This window comes from Pipistrellus hanaki (genome assembly GCF_964339955.1).
Source record: "Pipistrellus hanaki genome assembly, chromosome: 2".
Classification (NCBI taxonomy): domain Eukaryota; kingdom Metazoa; phylum Chordata; class Mammalia; order Chiroptera; family Vespertilionidae; genus Pipistrellus; species Pipistrellus hanaki.
The window spans coordinates 168,527,354-168,549,013 of record NC_140504.1 but is presented as its reverse complement, the minus strand read 5'-3'; the positions used below and the strand labels follow the sequence as shown (position 1 = coordinate 168,549,013).

At 43.2% G+C, this 21,660-nt stretch overlaps 1 protein-coding gene across 2 annotated transcripts in view; it reads left to right on the top strand.

Moving 5' to 3' along the window:
• The first annotated feature begins 74 nt into the window (after positions 1-74).
• Positions 75-21,660, top strand: part of ORC1 (origin recognition complex subunit 1) — a 29,760-nt gene continuing 8,174 nt past the window's right edge. Inside the window, exons 1-10 of one of the 2 annotated variants that reach the window (XM_084872887.1) lie at positions 75-189; positions 6,073-6,150; positions 6,830-6,929; positions 7,492-7,619; positions 9,171-9,349; positions 11,191-11,509; positions 13,948-14,311; positions 17,880-17,984; positions 18,539-18,785; positions 21,237-21,334. In XM_084872887.1, coding sequence (XP_084729013.1) covers positions 6,835-6,929; positions 7,492-7,619; positions 9,171-9,349; positions 11,191-11,509; positions 13,948-14,311; positions 17,880-17,984; positions 18,539-18,785; positions 21,237-21,334 — 1,535 coding nt within the window. In that variant the 5' untranslated portion in view covers positions 75-189; positions 6,073-6,150; positions 6,830-6,834. Of the gene's footprint in view, positions 190-396; positions 516-6,072; positions 6,151-6,829; positions 6,930-7,491; positions 7,620-9,170; positions 9,350-11,190; positions 11,510-13,947; positions 14,312-17,879; positions 17,985-18,538; positions 18,786-21,236; positions 21,335-21,660 lie in introns of those variants that run through there. The other variant, XM_084872888.1, reaches the window with a different exon arrangement.

The following is a 21,660-nucleotide window of genomic DNA, read 5'->3' as shown; positions in this document are numbered from 1 at the left end:
ACCGGAAGGGAGGGCGGGACTCCCGGAAAGAAAGGGCGGGCTGGTGACGCAACTAGGAGACAGCCTCGGGGCGGGGCTACGGCGTTTGGCGCGAAATTTTATCTTCGCCTTCATTCCACTGCTAGTGAGGATCCCGCGTCCGCCCCGCCGCGCGGCGCCCCGGCTCCTGGAGGAGGCCAGCTGGTGCAGGTGAGCGTTACTGCAGCCCCACGAGCTCCTGAAGCGGGGGCGGCGGGAAGCGGAGGGCTTGCTCCTCGCTTCAGGAAGGTTCGGCCCGGGGAGCGTGTGGCGGCCCCTGTGGGCTGCAGGGGGACCTGAGCCGCGGGGACTGAGGATGTTGTTCTGTGTAGACTCAGTCATGGATTAATTCAGCAGATATTTACTAAGCGATTGTGACGTGCCAGGCATCGTCACAAGGAGCGTTCCTTTCGCGCATCCCGATGCCTGAGACACCTTCGGCTCCGCCGGGGGCTGCGAGTTTGCCGGGCAGAGCCGGAAGCCGGCCGCGGAGAAGCGTGAGCGTTCCTGCCCTCAGGGCCCTGAGGCTCTCAGTCACTATCTCCACCGTCCCTTCGGTCTGCATTGCTCTTGTGAAGCAGCGCATCTTTCCTCCTTTGAGCCGAGGTGTAGCAAGCACCACTGGGAGGGAAATAGGATCAGCAGAAGTTATTATCCCATTTTACGGATGGAGCGATTGCTCCTAGAGAGAGACTTGTCTAAGTTGACCCCACTCCCCCTGCCCCCAGTTGTGCGGGGCTTCTACTTCCTGTAATCTCACCCTAGAATAGAAGGGCCTTCTGTCTTGACAGTTGGAAAAGCACTGGACTTACAGGCATGAGACAAAGAGATTCTTGTCCTGGTTTACTCTCTGTGAAACTGCAATGACTAAATATGTCAGTCTTCTGTTCGCTGTTGTCTGTAGAAATGGTCTCCCCTTCCCTGCGGTAATGGGTACTTGTGAATGCCGTTGGAGGTTTCTGATGGGAGGACGTGGGGTGCCAAGGTCCTCTGCGACAATTCTTAACCACAAAGGCTGATGAATCATCTGAAATTGAGTGCAAAGTTTTGTGTGAATTGGATAGGAGTTCCATAACATCAAATTAGTGAGAAACAACAAAAGAGAACCACTGTCCCTTACAAATAGAACAAGGAGTTAAGCAAGTGAGCGAGTGGATTTACCATGTTGCATTCTCCCATTTAATCCTCAGTAATCCTAGAACACTGCCTGGCACACAGCGGGCAATTACTACATATTGGTTGAATAAAAGGAAGGTTCTGGTACTACGTATTCCATTTTATGGATTAGGAAACCAAAGCCCATCTGACCCCTCAGTCAGAGTCTGGGAAACCTGACTTATTGTAATAAGCACATCAGAAGTAAGCTCTCTGAGGCATATATTTAACATTATTCACTTGCACACAGCAATGAAGTGGTTAAGAGAAGTCCTTAGAATCCCACTCTCAGGGTTTGAATTAAGGCTGTGCCATCCTGTATAGCATTGGGGGCAAGTTACCATTTTGAAGCAATAATAACACCTATCGTTCAGCAAGTATTTATTATCGAGAGCCTTCTGTGCACTTGGTACTATGTACTAACATTGTTCTAGGATTATTGGGAGGATTGAGATAAATATATAAAGAGTTTTGGCTCCACCTTCTGCCATATTAGCTCAGTAAATATCTGCTATCATTATTTTTACTGCAACTCCCTTATCTGTTTTCCTCGGGTGTGACCCCTGGACTGGGCGGTGTGTATGTTCCAAATTTCTGCTATCTGTACCGTTGGGAGTCTGTAGTGGCTATCTTCTAGAAGCCAAAGCCGTTGCTAGGCCAAGGCAGGCCTCTCATTTTATTTACCCCATTTATTACCATTTATTACTTCTTGTGGAACCTCTCTGTTGATGCAGGTTGAGTTGAAATGCTGGGTCAAGGATAGGAAAGTGAGGTAATGGCTCAGAAGCCTGGCATCGATGATGTCCTTATGCTACCTCTTCAGGACTCCTTAATTTTTTGAACTTTTCATTGAAAAATAACATACATACGGAAAAATGCAGAAATCATGAGTGTGCAACTCAGTGAGTTTTTATTGAATAATAAATATATATTTTTTAATATATATATTTTAAAAATATTTTTAGCCAAAGCTGGTTTGGCTTAGTGGATAGAGCGTCGGCCTGCGGACTGAAGGGTCCCAGGTTTGATGCCTTTGTTGCGGGCACATCCCCAGTGGGAGGTGTGCAGGAGGCAGCTGATTGATGTTTCTCTCTCATCGATGTTTCTGACTCTCCCTCTCCCTTCCTCTCTGTAAAAAATCAATAAAAATGTATTAAAATATTTTTATTTTTTATTGATTTCATAGAGGAAGAAGGAGAGAGAGAGGGAGGGAGGGAGAGGGGAGGGAGGGAGGGAGGGAGGGAGAGAGAGAGAGAGAGAGAGAGAGAGAGAGAGAGAGAGAGAGAGAGAGAGAGGAAAACATCAATGGTGAAAGAGAATAATCAATTGGTTGCCTCCTGTACACCCGCTATTGGGGATGAAGCCCTGACCAGGAATCAAACCAGGTCGATGCTCAACCACTGAGCTATACCTGGCAGGCTGAATATCTATACTAATGAAAGGGTAATATGCTTATAAGACAAGACATTCTTCCGGACAAAGCCACGGTGGTGGGGGTGAGGCAGAGGCAGCTAGGGGCAATCGGGCCGGCAGACAGAGGGTGTTAGAAGCTATCAGGCAGGCAGGGAGGTGAACGATTAGGAGCCAGCTGTTCCGAATTGCAAGAGGGATGTCTGACTGCTGGTGCCTAAACTGGCAGTCGGCCATCCCCCTGAGAGGTCCCAGATTAGAGAGGGTGCAGGCCATCCCCCGAGGGGTTCCAGATGAGAGGGTGCAGGCTGGGCTAAGGGGCCCTCCCTCCCCCTCCCCCCCCCCCCCCCCCCGCATAAATTTAGTGCACTGAGCCTCAAGTATTTCATAATTTCTTTCACCTAATCAGCAAATTTTAGAAATAACATGTCAGCCGAAACCGGTTTGGCTCAGTGGATAGAGCGTCGGCCTGCGGACTGAAAGGTCCCCGGTTCGATTCTGGTCAAGGGCATGTACCTTGGTTGAGGGCACATCCCCAGTAGGGGGTGTGCAAGATGCAGCTGATAGATGATTCTCTCTCATCGATGTTTCTAACTCTCTATCCCTCTTTCTTCCTCTCTGTAAAAAATCAATAAAATATATTAAAAATATAGAAAATAAAATAAAAAACATGAGGTAGTTTAAAAAAAGAAAAGAAAGAACATGTCAATAAGTTTTATTAGTGAACATGCCCATGTAATCAACATCTAAATCAAAAAACAACATGACCAGCATCCCAGAAAAACCTTTTCATGCTTCGTTTCAGTTACCTAGGTTACCTTTTATTCAGACTTCTAACAAAACTTTACCTGTTTTTGAATGCTATATAAATGGACTAAATATGGTATGCTTTTGATGTCTGACTTCTTTAGTTCATTGTTATTTTGTGAGGTTTTCCCACTTTGTGCTTGGCTTAATTTCATTGCTTTATAATGCTGCTGTGAACATTCTGGCTCATGTATTTTTTTTTTAAATATATTTTATTGATTTTACACAGAGAGGAATTGAGAGGGACAGAGAGTTAGAAACGTCAATGAGAGAGAAACATTGACCAGCTGCCTCTTGCACACCCCCCACTGGGGATGTGCCCGCAACCAAAGTACATGCCCTTGACCGGAATCGAACCCGGGACCCTTCAGTCCTCAGGCTGACGCTCTATCCATTGAGCCAAACCGATCCCGGCCTGGCTCATGTATTTTGATGATAAGTATATTTTTCTGTTGGCTAAATTGTATTGGAATTGTTGGGTCAGAGGATATGCATATGTTTAGCTTTAGTAGATACTGCCAGTTTTCCAATTGGTTTTGCCAATTCACATGCCCTCCAGCAGTGTATGAATTTGGCTGCTCCACATCCTTACCACACTTGGAATTGCCCTAATCATTTTCACATATTCACCTGTTACGTGCCAAGTCCTAAGCTGGGTCCTGGGGATACAGTTATGAACAAGATAAACAAGGTCCCAAGATCTCTGCTCTTTTGGAAGACAACATTCAAATGTGGGAAACACTAAACAAGAAAGTAATGTTGTAGTTATTGCTTTGATAATAGGGTGGTGTTGTGGAACTTGAACCTGAGGGGAGTATAAGGGACAGGGTGGGCGACTTTCCATTGTGTGTTAGTGGAGGCCTCGGAGGAAGTTTCCCTGGAGCTAAGACTTGAGCCATCCGTACAAAGATTTTCAGGAAGAGTCTGAGAGCACTCATAGCTTTGGTCTGTTTGAGGTTTGGAAAAGCAGGCCTGGAGCAGTGATAGACCCAAGCGAGAGAGGCAGGTTACGTAGTCCAGGCCCAGGTAGTCTTCTTTCCTATCCCCTCTGACTGCTGAGCTGAGGATGAGTCACCCACGCTTGTGCACATATATGCCTATACCATAGTACCCTTTATTTGCAATTTCAGTTTCCGTTTCAGTTACCTGCTTTAACTGCGGTCTGAAAACATTAAATGGAACATTCCAGAAATACAGATTTTTGTTTTGAATTGCACCAGATACTCAGTAGTGTAGTGAGATCTTGCACTCTTTTCACCCAGGACTGAATCATCCTTTGTCCAGCGCCTCCAGACTGCATGAGCTACCCACCTATTCGCTGGCTCAGTTACCAGATTGATTATCAGATATTTTGAAAGAGAGAAAGACCACATTCACATAAGTTATATTACAATATGTTATTATAATTGTTTTATTTTTGTTGTTAATTTCTTACTGTGCCTAATTTATCGTACATATGTATTATAGATGTGGGAAAGAACAGGATATATGTATAAGGTTGGGTATCCATGGTTTTGAGCATCCACTGGGGATCTTCAAACATCCTCTGAGGATAAGGGGAACTACTGTACTTGGTCTCATTGAACACAGCTCATGATCTAGAAAGGGAATGTTAAATTTTATCTTCACTTGGTTTTGAAGGATACCTTCTTTAGTTGGCTGATATATGGTCTGGATTTAAGAGTTGAGAGTATGGATTTGATGCCTTAATTAGACATGATAAGTACCTTATTGGTATGGAAATGGTCTACTCTATGCCAATTTTTTGTTTGAAACATGAGGTCATTGTGCCAGTGTAATCAAATATCACAGTCAAAGTGATAGATCAGGCCATTTATCCAATGATTAGATTATTTAAGAGATGGAGAGCCCAGGCCAGTGTGGCTCAGTTGGTTGAGGGTCGTCCCATGCACCAGGCAGTGGCTAGTTTGATTCCTGGTCCAAGTTGCAGGCTCAAGCCCCAGTAGGGAACATGCAGGAGGCAGCCAATCAATGGTAATATACTATTCTAATTCTGTTGTTTTCAACATAGACTGCAGTTATTGGTCCTGCTGTCAGTCATTTGAGTAATTTTGTCAGACTGCATTAAAAAATTTTTTTACCCCAGTTTTGTCAAATTTTAGCTTCAGAAGAAAAGTACTGAATTTAGAGGAAAGGCTTAATTTTCTTATTTACTTATTTTTACTTGTCGATTACAGTTGATGTTCAATATTATTTTATATTAGTTTCAGGTGCACAGCAGAGTGGTTAGACATTTATGTAAGATTTATTTTCTTCAGTGGGGAAAAAAGGAGACATGTAATACTTTAAACAATAAAGAATTTTAAAAAGTAATAATTTTTACATCATTATTATTTGGAGCATGTACATACACTATTTTAATTTATTAATACTATTGTACATAGAGAAGTCCATTTCAACCTGAATATATTATTGAAATAATAATTGTGATCACTATGTATGTATCTATGTTATATATATAAAGTCATGTTTTCCCCCAGAAAAAGATTTATTTCCTTAATTATTTAAATGTAAGATAATGGTTGGCATTATTATTAGGACTAATGCAGTTTCCAAATTTTAAAGATTAGCATATATGTTTGGATTTTTTGTCCACATTTTTGTTTTTGTCAATAAAAACATCTTTTATCCATATATTTTAATACAAGCATTTCTTTTCAGCTCTTCAAAATACTTACATCTAGGACCTGTTGGCTATTGCCAAAAAAAATACCCCTTACAACTGTCAGAGCAATACAGGTAAGTGACACTTTTTTTCTTTAATGTAAGTGGAATACTATACTTAATAAAACTCATTGCTATTACAAATGCCTCTTGAATGTTTTTGCCTCTGTCTCTTAAAATCCCTCATTTCATTCCATTTTATCAATATATTATTTAATACTCAGTTCAAGAAACCCATATAGGAAGCCCTTCCTCCCCGAATAGCCACAAGACCTGGTCCTCTAACTTACAGTAGTCTCTCTGGCTCTTTCTCTTGATTCTTCACACTATTTTGTCCTTTGGTGCATCTATAGTTTATCTCTTTCTAGATTATAAGTGTTATAAAGACACAACCAACCACTGTATCGCTGTGTTTTAGTTTTAAGTTGCTCGATGTTTCATGCCTGTCACTGTACTTTGTGCCTAGTAAGTACTTTTAAACATTTATAGTTCCTTTCTTACATATTGACCCTCCTGTTTCCCTGGATAGAAAGAGATAAGCATAGTGCAAGACATACACAGATGACATACTAAATTGCTTAAGCTTGATCTTCACAGAGCTTTGACTTTTTCCTAAAAATGTTTTCTAAGTCTAAAATGTGGGAGAGTGTAGCTAGGGCAGAAAAGAAGATTGAACTCATTGAAGGCAGGAATTGTGCCCTATAATCCATCCGAGTGTTGTCATGTTTGCTCAGAGTGAGTGGCTTTTACACAGGGGCCATGGCACACTGCACTACACGGCTGAGGAGCAGACCGACTTATTCGTGGGTTGGCAGCCCATTGTTGGACCGAAAACTACTCTACCAAACATACAAGTGAGTGATTTGGTTGTCCTGGAGAAACAACTTCTTCAGACTAAGCTGTTAATAACTAGTATCTAGCCTGTTTTAGTTGCTCTATATTGAGGACTAAGGGACAGTAAATATGAATTAATTGTAAGGAGAGGTTTTGTTGGATGCAAGAAGATTGTAGCATAAATATAGCAGTTTAATGATAAAAGATGTCAGGTTAATAAAATGTGATATGTATGGTAATGTCAGTTAAAGTAGATTCTGTGTAATTCTGCATAACAGGGTAGGATTAGACGTGACGGTGTCCTCCAAGCCCTAGCGATCCATGATTGATTTGATACTGTTATTGGGCAGCTTTTATGCCTTTGGAAGCCTTTGATAGAATGCTGAGAGGAGCAGGGTTCATTTTAAGGCTTCTGGATTAATCATTCATGCTAAAACAGTTCATCAATCTGTTTTGTGTACTCTTTGCATAGAACTGGGTGAATTGGTTTTCCAGTAGGAGAACTGGTCAGCAGAGAGACCTATTTAGGGGACTTTCCAGTTGGAGAGCACTTGCCTAACATGTTTCCCTGTTACTCCCTAGAGAAATGAGCGTGACATCAAAAGGTGGTTCGACTGAGACTCGCATCCAAGTTGGACAGTTTGTGTTGGTGGAAGGGAATGATGATGAAAATCCGTATGTTGCTAAATTGATTGAGCTGTTTGAAGACGGTGAGTTTTGGGTTGGAATGAAAACCATTCCTTGTCACGAATAATTGGGAAGTGCTAGGTGGTGGGGAAGAGGGCGGTTACTGAAGCCTCTGTGGACAGCAGCACACAGGGTGTGAACCATAGATTCTGAGGGGGGTCACTTTAGCGCTAGCTGAACCCTCTTCCATCAAGTGAACTTCCTTACTCTGCAGCAGTACTGGGTAAAATGAGATCAAGAATTTAGCTTTTATATTATTTTTAGGAGTGGGTAAGAATGGCCATTAGGCTGGATTTTTGGAATGGAGTGAAAGGATGAATTCAGGAAGAAAGAGAAAGAAAAAAATAGGTGATTTGTTTTTGATAGACATAAGGAAGTTAGTAATGAAATTTGCAAATTCTTAATGAGAGAGGAGGTAGGTTGGATTGGTATGAGTTAATGTTCAGTCAGTAAGACAAAAACACTTTAGTAAGTATTTTACCTAGAGGGACTTTAAGTGTTGAAAAGAGTAGAAAACCAAAAATGGTGTTTCCCCAAGATCAGAAAGTGCAGAAAGCCACTGCTGCCCCTAAAACTGGAAGAGCAAAGGGGGAAGTAGTGCCAATCAAGCCTGCAAGTCCACACGCACTGCTTCTGCTCATTGTCTGCGCTCTAACCCGCTGCAACGCAGAGAAAAATACAGAAAGATGGAAATGGGGCAGAACTCCAAAAGGAGGATTAAGAAGAATTTGAAACTACACAAAACTGCCTCTTCCAGAAGGAATTATAGTTAGTTAGTCCGCTGGCAATTTGGAGGCCTTAAATAAAGAGACTGATAGAGTGAGTGGATATAGATGTTTTCACATTACCTACATAGGAAGGATATTTGACAGTACGGAGGAAAACCTCATCAAACTAGTATCCACTAGGGGGAGCACCTCAGCGGCATGGACTTCAGTATTTGGAGTATGGGCCCTGTGTGGTGCTTCAGTCTTTCTCTGAAGAGAGCGAAGAAAGAGAAGAGGTGGTGGTGATGATGGCAGGAGAGTGCATGTCCTTTTATTTGGAGCTAATGCTGGCATGCAGTGATGTTAATGGTGTAGTACAATGATAACACTGAAGATTGCAAGCACGTGTTTGCCAGAAGTCATCTCAGTGCCTGATGCTCTGATTCTTGCCAGGATTTTTGCTTTTCTACTGTTTGATGGCTTCTTTATAAGCATTGATTTATAAGGTTTGGTCAGTGCCCTTGATTAGAATTGCTCCTCTCAAATGCCTTTAGTAACTTTTTATGATGACTCACAGTCACAATTAGGAAGTGGGGGAGCAAAGTGAGAAGAAAAGGGGTGCAGGCTTGAGTCAAATTGCTGCTGGTTGGTCTTGTGGCCATTGGAAAATCATTTAAGGTCCCAGTAACTTGATTGCTTTGCCTATGTAAGGGAGATAGTGATAGTCCCTACCTTGTAGGGTTATTGTGAGGATTAAAAATAATATTAGTCAAGTGTCATCAAGCGCTTAGCACAGTATCTGACACAGATAAAGTGCTTAATAAAATGTTCTTGCATTTTCTTAACCTTTCTACCTATCCCTCCTAGATTCTGAACCTTATTGCAAGAAGCGTGCTCGAGTACAGTGGTTTATCCGATTCTGTGAAATTTCTGTCAGTAAGCAGCATCTGCTGGGCCGGAAGCCCGATGTGCAGGAAATATTCTGGTATGATTGCCCCACCTGTAACAGCAACATTGATGCCGAGACCATCTCTGGCCCTGTGCAGGTAGGTGACGCCTTGATTTTGAGCTCTATCTTGACGCTTACTCCTACACTGCATGACCTTAAATGTATTACTGACTCTGATTTACCCCCGGAAATGAATTTTTTGCTGTTTGTCATCTTCTCCGCTTGTCTGTCTACTTCATCTTAACAGATATTTATTGAGATCACTTACCATGTGTTAGGAGCCTCCTGGAGAGGGTGACGTTTGGGCTGTGAACTAAGGGACGAGCAGGAATTAGCAAATGTACCACAGCGGGAAATTACGTTTAGCTGTGATTGTGGTAGGCCTGAAACATTGCGAGGCCGAATACACTTGCTTAAACGAGGACTTTACCTTCAATAAAGCATTACCAAGAGTGTTGTGGGACTTTATGATAAATCAGGTTCCAGTGAGCTGTAGTCTGAACTGAGACACTAGTTTGGAGACTAAGGTATGTGTTATTCCTCAAGCTACTTTTAGCCCAGAATGAGATTAGATCATGGTGTGAATTGAGGTCTCATGGTGACTAGGTGGTTGATGTAACGGTGCTGCAGAGAGACTTCGGTCTGGCATGACCATAATCAGATTTTTCTAGTCTGGGGTCAGTGTGAAGAAATGAAAGGCGGCCGAAACCAGTTTGGCTCAGTGGATGGAGCGTTGGCCTGCGGACTGAAAGGTCCCAGGTTCGATTCCAATCAAGGGCATGTACCTTGGTTGCAGGCACATCCCCAGTAGGAGGTGTGCAAGAGGCAGCTGATGGATGATTCTCTCTCATCGATGCTTCTAACTTTCTATCCTTCTCTCTTCCTCTCTGTAAAAAAATCAATAAAATATATTATTAAAAAAGAAAGAAATGAAAGGCAGCCAAAACCAGTTTGGCAGCCTGCAGACTGAAAGGTCCCGGTTTCGATTCTGGTCAAGGGCATGTACGTTGGTTGCAGGCACATTCCCAGTGTGTGTGTGGGGGCGGGGGGGGGGGGGGGGGGAGTGCAGGAGGCAGCTAATTGATGCTTCTCTCTCATTGATGTTTCTAGCTATCCCTCTCTTCCTCTCTGTAAAAAATCAATAAAATATATTAAAAAAAGAAAAGAAAAAGAAATGAAAGGCAGATGTATAAGTTGACACAGCAGGATAGGTAATTTGGAAGGGCAGAGAGGGAGGAGTGTGTTCAGCACTATGGAGAGAATGAGCAGGACTGTGACAAGCCAAGCTGGACTAATGGTAGAAGGCCATTTTGAAGAGTATTGAGCACTCAGGAGGTAAGATGAAGCCAGATTTTGGAAGGCATTGAAATGCAGTGTAAGCCGGGACCAGTTTGGCTCAGAGGATGAGCATCGGTCTGGAGACTGAAAGGTCCCGGGTTCGATTCCGGTCAGGGGCATGTACCTTGGTTGCGGGCATATCCCCAGTAGGGGGTGTGCAAGAGGCAGCTGATCGATGATTCTCTCTCATCGATGTTTCTAACTCTCTATCCCTCTTCCTCTCTGTGAAAAATCAATAAAGTATATTTTAAAAAAAAAAGAAAAGAAAGAAAGAAATGCAGTGTAAGTAATCTGATCTTGCTATAGTGGGCAGTCATTATAGACCATTGAGCAGTGGGGCTTGCTTAGAGAGGTGTTTGTGGGGAATTTGGCATGGCTGAATAGCATGGCCCGGAAAAGAAACCAACATAGAGTATGGAGATCGGGGAGGAGGACTCTGCGGAAATACGCTATGCCGTGGCTGTGCCTCTTTAGTTTGGAAGAGTAACATTCCAGATGGGGATGCAGACTGCAGTGCTTTTTGAGGATAGCCATCATGGGGCATTCTTTGGCTATTTTTGTCCTCATTTCTTCCTATTCACCTTTACTTTCCAAATGCAGGTAATAGCTTTAGCCCCACATGAAGTGTTACCTACAGAACTGAAAAATGAGAAGACGTTCTTTGTGAAACTGTCTTGGAATGAGAAGAACTTCAAACCACTGTCTCCAGAATTGTTTGCAGAGTTGGACAAGCTACAAGAAGGCAGTCCTAGAAGCCGGAAGTCCATGGAAACCAAGAATCGCAGCATCAACAGCCCTTCTCGGACCACGGCAAAGCGTAGTGTCGAACGGATTGAATTGAGGCACTCCACCTCCAAATCTCACCAAATTCCTACCCATCTCGTTACCCCAAGGGCAAGGAAGAGGCTAGAGCTTGGAAGTAAGTGTGGGATGGATCACAATGGGCAATTGAGGCTAAAGGAATAAGATATTAATTCATACTACAATAGTAAGTTAGTGTGGCAGTGGGCCAGGTACTGATTGGACACATATTGAAACATACATAACATAAAATTTACCATTTTAATCTATTTTAATTGCACAGTTTAGAGCATTAAATATTCACATTGTTTTACAACCATCACCACCACCTTCTAACCATTAAACTCTTCATTCCCCCATCCTTTGGCAGCCACCATTCTACTTTCTGTCTCTGAATATGACGACTCAAGATAATTCATATAAGTGAATCACACAGTATTTGTCTCTTTCTGACTGGTTAACATAATGTCCTCAGGTTATATGCACGTTGTATCATGTGTCAAAATTTCTTGTCTTTTTAATGCTGAAATAATATGCCATGTTATGTATGTGCATATCACATTGTATTCATCCATTCATCTGTGAATGGATATTTGGGTTGCTTCTACCTTTTGGCTATTGTGATTAATGCTGCTATGAGTACAGGTATATAAATATCCACTTAAGTCCCTGCTTTCATTTGGGTATATACCCAGAAGTGGAATTGCTGGATTGTATGGTAATTCTATTTTGAGGAATCACCATACTGTTTTCCATAGCAGCTGTACCATTTTACATCCTCACCCACAGTGTACAAGGATTCCAATTTCTCTACCTCCTTCCTAACACTTGTTATTTTTGTTTTGGATAGTAGCCATCCTAATAAGTGTGAGATGATGTGTCGTTGTATTTTTCTATGACGTGATATTGAGCTCTGTAAATGAGTTTCACAATAAACTGATGAACAAAATAGATTCAGAGACATAGAAGCATGGAACAGTCAGAATCTCAGAGGGAAGGCAGGTGGGAGGTAGGAAGAGATCAACCAAAGGATTTGTATGCATAACCCATGGACACAGACAATAGGGTGAGGAAGCTCTGGGGTAAGGGGCGGGGTGGGCCAGAGGGGGTCAATGGGAGAAAAAGGAGGAAGATATGTAACACTGGCAGCAATAAAGATTTTAAAATAATAATAAATGAGCCATTTCTTCAAGATGTCTGCTACTAAGGTGGCAGTGCCTTTTACTAGGAGATCCCCAGTAGAAGCGCTAAAAGACGCATATACTTTAAAATTCTTGAAACCATGCTGATATTTCTAGTCTATAAACAACAGGGCTCTTCCCCTTCTTCCCACCGTACGCGATCGTGTCACCTTCTTTAGGGAGAAGAGCCCTGACTCCCAGGAGCAAGCCTAACACACGAGAGTCTCAATAGCTATGCAATACTACTACTGGCAGTAAACTTAAGTGAAAATTAAAATTTTATTTGCATTGCTTTATTCCTTTAGAATGTATTCCATTGGGGAAGTAAAGTTGTTAAATTTTTTCTCCTGATGTTTATATTATAGGTGAAATAGAGTTAGGTTATTTTATTTCTGTTCATGTTCAAAGCCCTGTAAGATCTGGCCTTTCCTTTCATGCCCTATCTTTATGAGCCATCTTCATTAGCACGTGGCTGCTTAAGAACAATTATTTTACTTCTTTTTTTTTAAATATATATTTTATTGATTTTTTACAGAGAGGAAGGGAGAGAGATAGAGAGCTAGAAACGTCGATGAGAGAGAAACATCGACCAGCTGCCTCTTGCACACCCCCTACTGGGGATGTGCCCGCAACCAATGTACATGCCCTTGACCCGAATCGAACCTGGGACCTTTCAGTCTGCAGACCGACGCTCTACCGCTGAGCCAAACCAGCTTCGGCTATTTTACTTCTTATTATAAACATCCATGTATGTCATCTACCCTGTTGGACTCAAGTGTCTTATAATTGGGGACCAGGATTGTCTCATTCAGTATTTGGTCCCTCTGAGCACCTGGCACATACCTTGCCATTTTAACATCTCAATTGACAACTGTGAATGAATGTCAGGTTTGTGGTGCTTGCAGTCATGGTGAGAGAGGAGCAAATTAAGAATACACGTGGTTCTGTGTATTCGCTGAACCCAACTGGTTGCCCCCAGGGATCCAACTTCTATTAGTATTAATCTGAGCTAAGAAAAATCTAGGCCGTGGTGTTAGTCAACACAGCCACTGGTATAAGTTTTTCAAGTGCTGTTTATCGAATGAGGCTGAGGATGTGCCGTTGTCTGGTAGATTACTTCAGAGAAATCCAAGTAAACATTACCTACAAAAGCTGACTTAATAATTGACTTATGGTTCTAACTAGGAAAATCACCTGCAGAATTTAGGAGAGAGAAAATATTACCTGCTCTGGGAGGGGGGAAGCATGGAATAATTCAAAATATGGAGAACTCATGTCTTCGTATGACTTCAGTGGATGCATTTAGCTATAGTGGGTGTATATAGTGCTAGTTATAAAATTCACACATGTCTGTGGTGATTTCTCTTGGGCCTAGGTCTCCCTGTGACACCTAACACTGGGATTTCCCAGGAGACTTCGCGGGTGTCTTTGGATTCTCCCAGAAGGAGTAAGCGGAAAGTGGCCTCTGAGATCACCTCACCCTCTAAGAAGTCTCAGCCTGATGGACTCCAGACCTCATCTCCAGCTCCGAAAGCCCCGGAGGAAACGGGGGAGATGGGACGCTCTTGTGCCAAGCAAGACGAGGCTTCACGTGAATGCCGCATGGTCCTGCGAGCCCGGGTCCCAGCTTTGAAAACCACAGAGATTAGCCAGGAAATAACACTTGACCCCATCAGAGGGGGGAAGAGGAGCTCCGTGGTGCCTTCTGTGATTCTGAAGCCAGAAAAGATAAAAAAGAGGTGAGGGCCGAAACCGGTTTGGCTCAGTGGTAGAGCGTCAGTCTGCCACTGAAAGGTCCCGGGTTCGATTCCGGTCAAGGGCATGTACCTTGGTTGCAGGCACATCTCCAGTAGGGGGTGTGCAAGAGGCAGCTGATCGATGATTCTCTCTCATCGATGTTTCTAACTCTATTCCTCTCTCTTCCTCTCTGTAAAAAAAAAATAAAATAAAATAAAATAAAAATAAAAATAAAAAAGGGGTGAGGGGGACGCTACCCTTCCTCCCACAGTAAATCCAGAGGGTTCACGTGACGCGAACTGTGTTGGTCACAGTCCACAAAGTTAGAGTAGTGGGTCGCAAGTCTGAATGTGTCAGAATCGCCTTTTGGGCCTAAGAATCTGAGTTTTAAAATGATCTGGATGGTTCTGGTATACCCAGATGCCCTTTGGGGATCCCTGCTTCAGAAGAGAATGTCCCAAACCTGAATTGCTTCGCAGTCCTGGGTTTCGTTACTTGCCACATTTTAACAGCCATTTCTTCAGTTTATAAAAAACAGCACTGGGAAGCATTCTCAAATACATGTAGGACAAGAGGATAATGCATCTAGAACAAAGTTTACAGTTTGGCACTAGGCAGTGTTTGTTAATAATGGACTGCACAAATAATGTGAGGAGCCAGAAATTACACATTTCAGTGTTTCCTGCTCAGAAATTCCAGCATCCAGCTCATTATAGGTTGGCTTGATAAATATTTTGTATTTTTTTTAAATACATTTTATTGATTTTCTAACAAAGAGGAAGGGAGATACAGTGGTGCCTCGCATAAAGAACGCCTCGCACAGCAAACGCTGCACACAACGAACTTCATTTCATGATTCATACAACGAACTTCGTTTCACACAACAAAGTTGCCCGAGCTTCCACGACCGCTTTGCCGGAGCTTCCACGACTGCTTCGCCCGAGCTTCCACGATCGCTGCCGATGTATTGCATCCTTCCGCGCAGGCACTGCAGGCAGTCGTTAGTCACTGCGCTTAACTTAAGCACGTATCGCGGCAATCGTTCTTCATTACGAATTAAATCACGCACGTATCACGGCAGTCGTCCTTTTAAGTTAAACTCAATATTTTTTTTATATCATGGCTTCTAAAAAAAGCAGGAAGGTGATTTCTGTTGAAATGAAACAGGAAATAATTAGAAGGAGTGAATGTGGGGTAAAACAGTGTGACCTCGTCAAAGAGTTTGGCCTCAGCAAGACCACCATTTTCACCATTTTGACAAATAAGGATGCAATCAAATCAGCCAAAGTAGCCAAAGGAGTATCAAAACTATTTCATGAAAAACATAGGTCTTCAATCCACGAGGAAATGGAGAGGCCATTAGCGATTTGGATTAAGGACAGGCAGGTGAAAGGTGACGTAACAACCCAAGATATTATCTGTCACAAAGCCAAGAGAATTTATGACGATCTAAAGAAAAACGTCCCTGGAAGTAGCAGCAATCAAGATAATGAAGAAGAATTCAAAGCCAGCAGGGGGTGGTTTTTTAGATTTAAGAAAAGGTGTGGAATCCACAGCGTTACTATGCATGGTGAGGCTGGCAGTGCTGACAAAGAAGCAGAAAAGTTCTCTATTAACTTTCAAAAATGTATTAAGGATGAAGGATACTGCTCACAACAAGTGTTCAATGCCGATGAAACGGGTCTTTTCTGGAAAAGAATGCCGAGCAGAACCTTCATTACAAAAGAGGAGAAGAAGTTGCCAGGACACAAAGCCATGAAGGACAGACTTACCCTTATGTTTTCGTCTAATGCCAGCGGAGACCTCAAGATCAAACCTCTATTGGTTTATCACTCTGAAAATCCAAGAATTTTCAAGAAAAATAACGTTATTAAGTCCAAACTGCCCGTCCATTGGAAGTCCAATCAAAAAGCCTGGGTGACCCAAGTTATCTTCAACGAATGGATTCTGGAAACCTTTGCTCCTGCCGTGAAGAAATTCTTGCTGGAAAAAGAACTGCCGCTCAAAGCCCTTCTGATACTTGACAATGCCCCTTCTCACCCAAAAGACCTAGAGGAAATATTGCAGGAAAATTATCCTTTTATCAAGGTGCAGTATTTGCCACCAAACACCACATCCATTCTTCAGCCAATGGATCAGCAAGTTATTGCGAACTTTAAAAAACTCTACACTAGAGCCCTCTTTAATAAGGTGTTTGAAGAATGCGAGTTTGGTGGAGACAATATGACTGTCCGAAAGTTTTGGAAGGAGAAATTTGATGTCCTTATGGCAATACGACTTATACAGAAGGCCTGGGAAGAAGTGTCACAAAGGACCCTCATTTCTGCTTGGAAGATGCTTGTGCCTTCGTGGACCCAGGAAGAAGCAGTAGTTGATGACACAGAAGTGGTGAAGGACATCATCACAGTGGCCCAAAGGTTGGAATTAGAGGTAGAGGAAGAGGATGTAGAGGAGCTTATTGAGGAACACGAAGAAGAGCTGACAACTGAAGAGCTCCAAGCACTTCTGGTCCAGCAACAGGACAATGCTCAAAGGGAAGCGTCATCTGATAACGAGGAGCAACAATCAATCAACCAATCCCAACTGCTGACATCAAGAACATCCTGGTCAAATGGAAAGCAGTTCAGGAGTTTACCAATGCCCACTATCCGGATTCAGCTGAAGCAAACAGGATCAACGATCTTTACTCCGATACTCTTGTCCGTTATTTCCGGCAGATGTTGGAGAAAAGAGAAAAACAAACGACTTTGGACAGGTTTTTCATGAAACCATCGGCCAAAAAGCAGAAAATGGATGAAGATGTGCAAGATTCGGTAGACTCTACTTAGTCTGTCTTAAAATTAAAAAAATGTGTGTTTTTTTTTTTTAATTATGTTTTTAGATGTATCTAAATAAAAATAACAAAAAATTTATCTTTTTTTATGTCATCTTAGCATATTTTATGCTACAGAACGAATTATTTTTTTTAACATGTATTGTTATGGGAAAACGCGTTTCACATAACGAACTTTTCGCATAACAAGCTTGCTCCTGGAACGAATTAAGTTCGTTGTGTGAGGCACCACTGTAGTTTGAAACATTGATGAGAGAGAAACATCGACCAGCTGCCTCCTGCACACCCCCTCCTGGGGATGTGCCCTCAACCAAGGTACATACCCTTGACCAGTATCGAATCTGGGGCCCTTGAGTCCACAGGCCGACGCTCTATCCACTGAGCCAAACCAGTTAGGGCAGTTTTGTTTTTAATAATATAGTTGCATTTCTGCTAGCCTTGAGCTGGGTAGACTGGAAAGTCAGATATGTCAGAAAGAAAAAAGGACAAGGTACTGTGCCTGAGGTTAGTATATTCTGGTCTCTAGTTGGATGGTGAGTCTTATTTAAATAATAAGCTTTAAGCAAACTTTTTTTCTCTTGAGTTTGAGTCAAATTTCAATTACAAACTTTTTAGCAAAGTGATTAGCTCCTGCAAAAGGAATAGGAGCAAGCCAGGCCACCTGGCTCTCCCCTGGGGCCTGCTGCTGGTCCCCAGGGCCCGAACCGCTTCCCTCACCTTGCTGTGATCTCTCGCAGGGAGGCGCAGACGCCAGGAGCTCAGGATGAAGCTGCCTCGACTCCCCATCGTATCCGCAGGAAGAGTTCCCTCTTGACTTTGAAGCGGATTAGGCAGCAGCTTCGGTAAGGGTGCTCCTGGGCACTGCCATCCATGGTATCTATTATCTTATTTCTTAAAGCCTCTTATAGTTCTTATTTGTTATTTGCTATTCCATTGAAATTCACCTTTTTACCTAGTATGTCTGGAATTATGTTAGTTTACATAAATGTCAGTTAGAAATGGGTAAGAAATGCTGTTCTGGGCATAGTTGCCTCTCAGGGCCTCATAACCACACCTGGCAAGACTGTTAGAGGGATGCCTACAAGCTTGCACTTTGATTCTGATACTCTTGAATGTGAAGCTGAGCTTTGTCATTTACGATCTGTGCAACCTTGGGAAGGTTACATAACCTTCCTAAGTCTCAGTTTCTTCGTCACAAAAATGGGAAGAATAATAATATACAGGTCACAAAATAATATAAATCCTTAGCATAGGACCTCAGTAGCACGCAAGCGGAGCACATCTTACACTGCTCACCACGGCAGACACTGCAACACCTCCATCTACACTAACCTGTTAGGGGGCCCTGGCTTAGACTTCAAGCACCGAATATCAGAAAATGTGTCCCACCATTCAGGTTTTTAGATAATCGCAAAAATGACCAAGAAGAAGAGGGCAAAAATGACAAAGAAGAGGAGGAATTTCTGCCCGCAGCAGAGATCACAGACTCGGACAGTGAGGAGGAGGAGGAAGAGGAGGAGGAGGAGGAGGAGGAGGCTTCGACACCACCCCTTCCACGGAGAATGAGCAGCTGTGTGTCCAGGAGCCCACACTCTGCCACGAAGGCATCCTCACACACCCCCTCCAAGACGCCAAAGAAGACCGTAAGGCTCTTTTACCTTTGTCGCTCCATGTAAAATGTGGCAGCTGAGATCGCACTACTGTTAGTAACAGCCGGGTTCTGAGTACAGGTCTGCTGTATTGGATGCTATATATACACTTAGAATATTCATGAACCCTAGGGCTGAAAATGAATCCAGTATTGGGGCTGGGGAACCTTTTTACTACCAAGGGCCATTTGGATATTTATAACATCAATCGAAGGCTATACAAAATTATGAACTTAAAACTAGACTGCTATACTTGGTCAAACATCCAGTGAACCCACCCCTAATGCCTTGGCGGGGCCAGTCCAATGATTTCCTGGGCCTGCCATGGCCCACCAGCTGGACGTTCCCCACCCATGCAGTGGGAGGTGATTTTTGAGTTCCCTTTAAAATACAAAACCAAATGGCCAAGAGCCAGACTTCCAGAGGGAAGGACAAGAACTGGTACCTGATCGTTGCATTGCCCACAAAACCCAGGAGCGTGCTTTGTGTGTAATCAGTGCTCAGTGGGAATGCAATCAGGGCTGCGGAGCCATGTTGTTGGCTTTGCTCTGAGACAGGCCAGTAAGCCAGGACAAGTGGAACAGAGAAGTTGAGACAGCTGAGCAAATTGACCCAGCAATTCACAGCCAGATACAGAAGGTCACCTCCCTAGAGATCATGTCTAGGCCTAGGTTGTATTTCAGCTGCTGGCCCAGAAAAGCAGCAAAACCAAGTAGGCAATGCCAGGGCCAGCTGCAATAACTAATGATCCTTGCCTGGCACCTACCAATCAATAGAGATCGCGGCCTTGAAAGGGCACTCCTGGGAAACATTAATGACTACCCAAGACCTCCCCTGATTCCTGCCTGCAAGAGAGAGATACCCAGCACACGGCCTCCCTCTGGGGAGCACCCTGCGCCATTTACCTCCCCCTGTCCTCCCACATCTGTGACACTCTACGGGGCCCCATGAGACTTGCAACCAGGGAGCAGTGGGCAGCGGCAGCGTTCCCAGCCTAACCCCCTGGACCTGTCTCTAAGGTCCCCTTTTCTCTGACTTCGCAGAGAGCTAAGGCAGCCCAGCCTAGCTCTTCTGTTGCTTCTACTTGTTTTACTGTCCTCGGATTTTAAAAATCACCCTCATAGTCACCTCGACTCGTGTGGTGAAATTTTTCCTGCTCAGGGTCCCGTCACTTGTCCGGTAACAGTGTCACTTGATACACCTGAGAAACAGGGAGGGCTGCTCAGGTATTGGTAATGAATTGTGTAACTGGAAGAGAAGAATGGATGTCTCTCCTGCTTCCTTTGGAACTTTCCCGTGTTCAGATGTGTGTTAATGTTATTGTGACCCTCAAAGAGAGCCGTAGAGCAGGAGTCTCTGGCCAGTTCAGTTTTTTTGTGGAACTTATTGCTCTCTGGAACACCTCTATGGAAAGAACCCAATAGATGACTTTTAGACGTGAGGCGATGTTACCTGGGATTCTTTTCTATGCAAATAGCTCACCTACCTTCTGGTTTGATCGCATCTCCTGTGGTCCCACCAAGTAGAAGAGCTATCGGGTGTGAGGGCATCTTTAGCATAATAGAAAAGGTCAGAAATGTATCAAATTTTTGATACCTTTTTATTTATTAATTAAAATGATTGGGGTGTCATTTTGATACATTCTGAGCAAGTTTTTCTTACCCCTTTTCTGTTTTCTCTAAAGTTAATAGGTGTTAAACCGATAAACAAGATCTAACCATGTTTTCAAACCAATTTATAGGAGCATCCTCTGAATCAAACCCAGTTTATGCCCTCAACCCTATGTTTGGGCAGCATAGTTAGGATTTCTTCATAATTTCTTATCTTTCCTTTAAAGCAATATTTTACTTTTATTTTTAAATATATTTTATTGATTTTTTTAAAATTTTTTTATTTTTATAGAGAGAGAGAGGAAGGGAGAGGGATAGAGAGCTAGAAACATCGATGAGAAACATCGACCAGCTGCCTCCTGCACACCCCTTACTGGAGATATGCCCGCAACCAAGGTACATGCCCTTGACTGGAATCGAACCTTGGAACCTGAAATCTGCAGGCCGACGCTTTATCCATTGAGCCAAACCGGTTTCGGCAGCAATATTTTACTTTTAAATAGTATTTAATCCATACCTTCATTTATTCTTTCCCCAGATTGCCACTGTTTTCAAATCCTAATACTGTGTGTAAACTGGAAAAAAGAAATTGTGTTTGGTCTATGAAAAAAGTGTATGTGTGATGTGAGAAGAGAGAGGGGAATCATGGTATTTTATACATAAAAAAACTAAGGAATTCACCACCTTTCTTCTTTGTAGCAAGTCATCAGGAATCAGATTTGCCAATGTGTCCTGAATGGTGTTTTTGCTTTGTGGTTGGTGTGTGTGTGTGTGTGTGTGTGTGTGTGTGTGTGGGTGGTGTTTTTCTGAAATATGTTCTTTTTTCTGAATACAGCCCAAGCCTAGAACGCCACATTCTGCCACTCCCCAGATCCGCAGCCGGAACCTGGCTGTCCGGGGGCCTGCCAGCGTGCTCGAGGAGGCCCGGCTAAGGTAACTCTGCTCGTGGGCTCCTTTCAGAGAGAAAGACGGGCCTCCGCTTTCATTCACACGAAGCAGGGGTAATAACAGAGTAAAATGAGCATGTGTGTTCTGAGAGAGGAAACCTCTCAAGTAGTGTGTGGCTCAGCTAATGCAGACAGGTGCTAGGAGTAACCTACCAGTCCACTGCCATCCTCCTCTCAGGGAGGGAGATGATTAGTCAGGACACTACTACTCAGGGGCCGGACTCTTTAGAACTGTGTTGGGACTTTTAAAAAAATAGAGAAGCCGACATCCTTCCAGAAATCAACCGAATCAGAGTCTCTTGCGGGATGAGG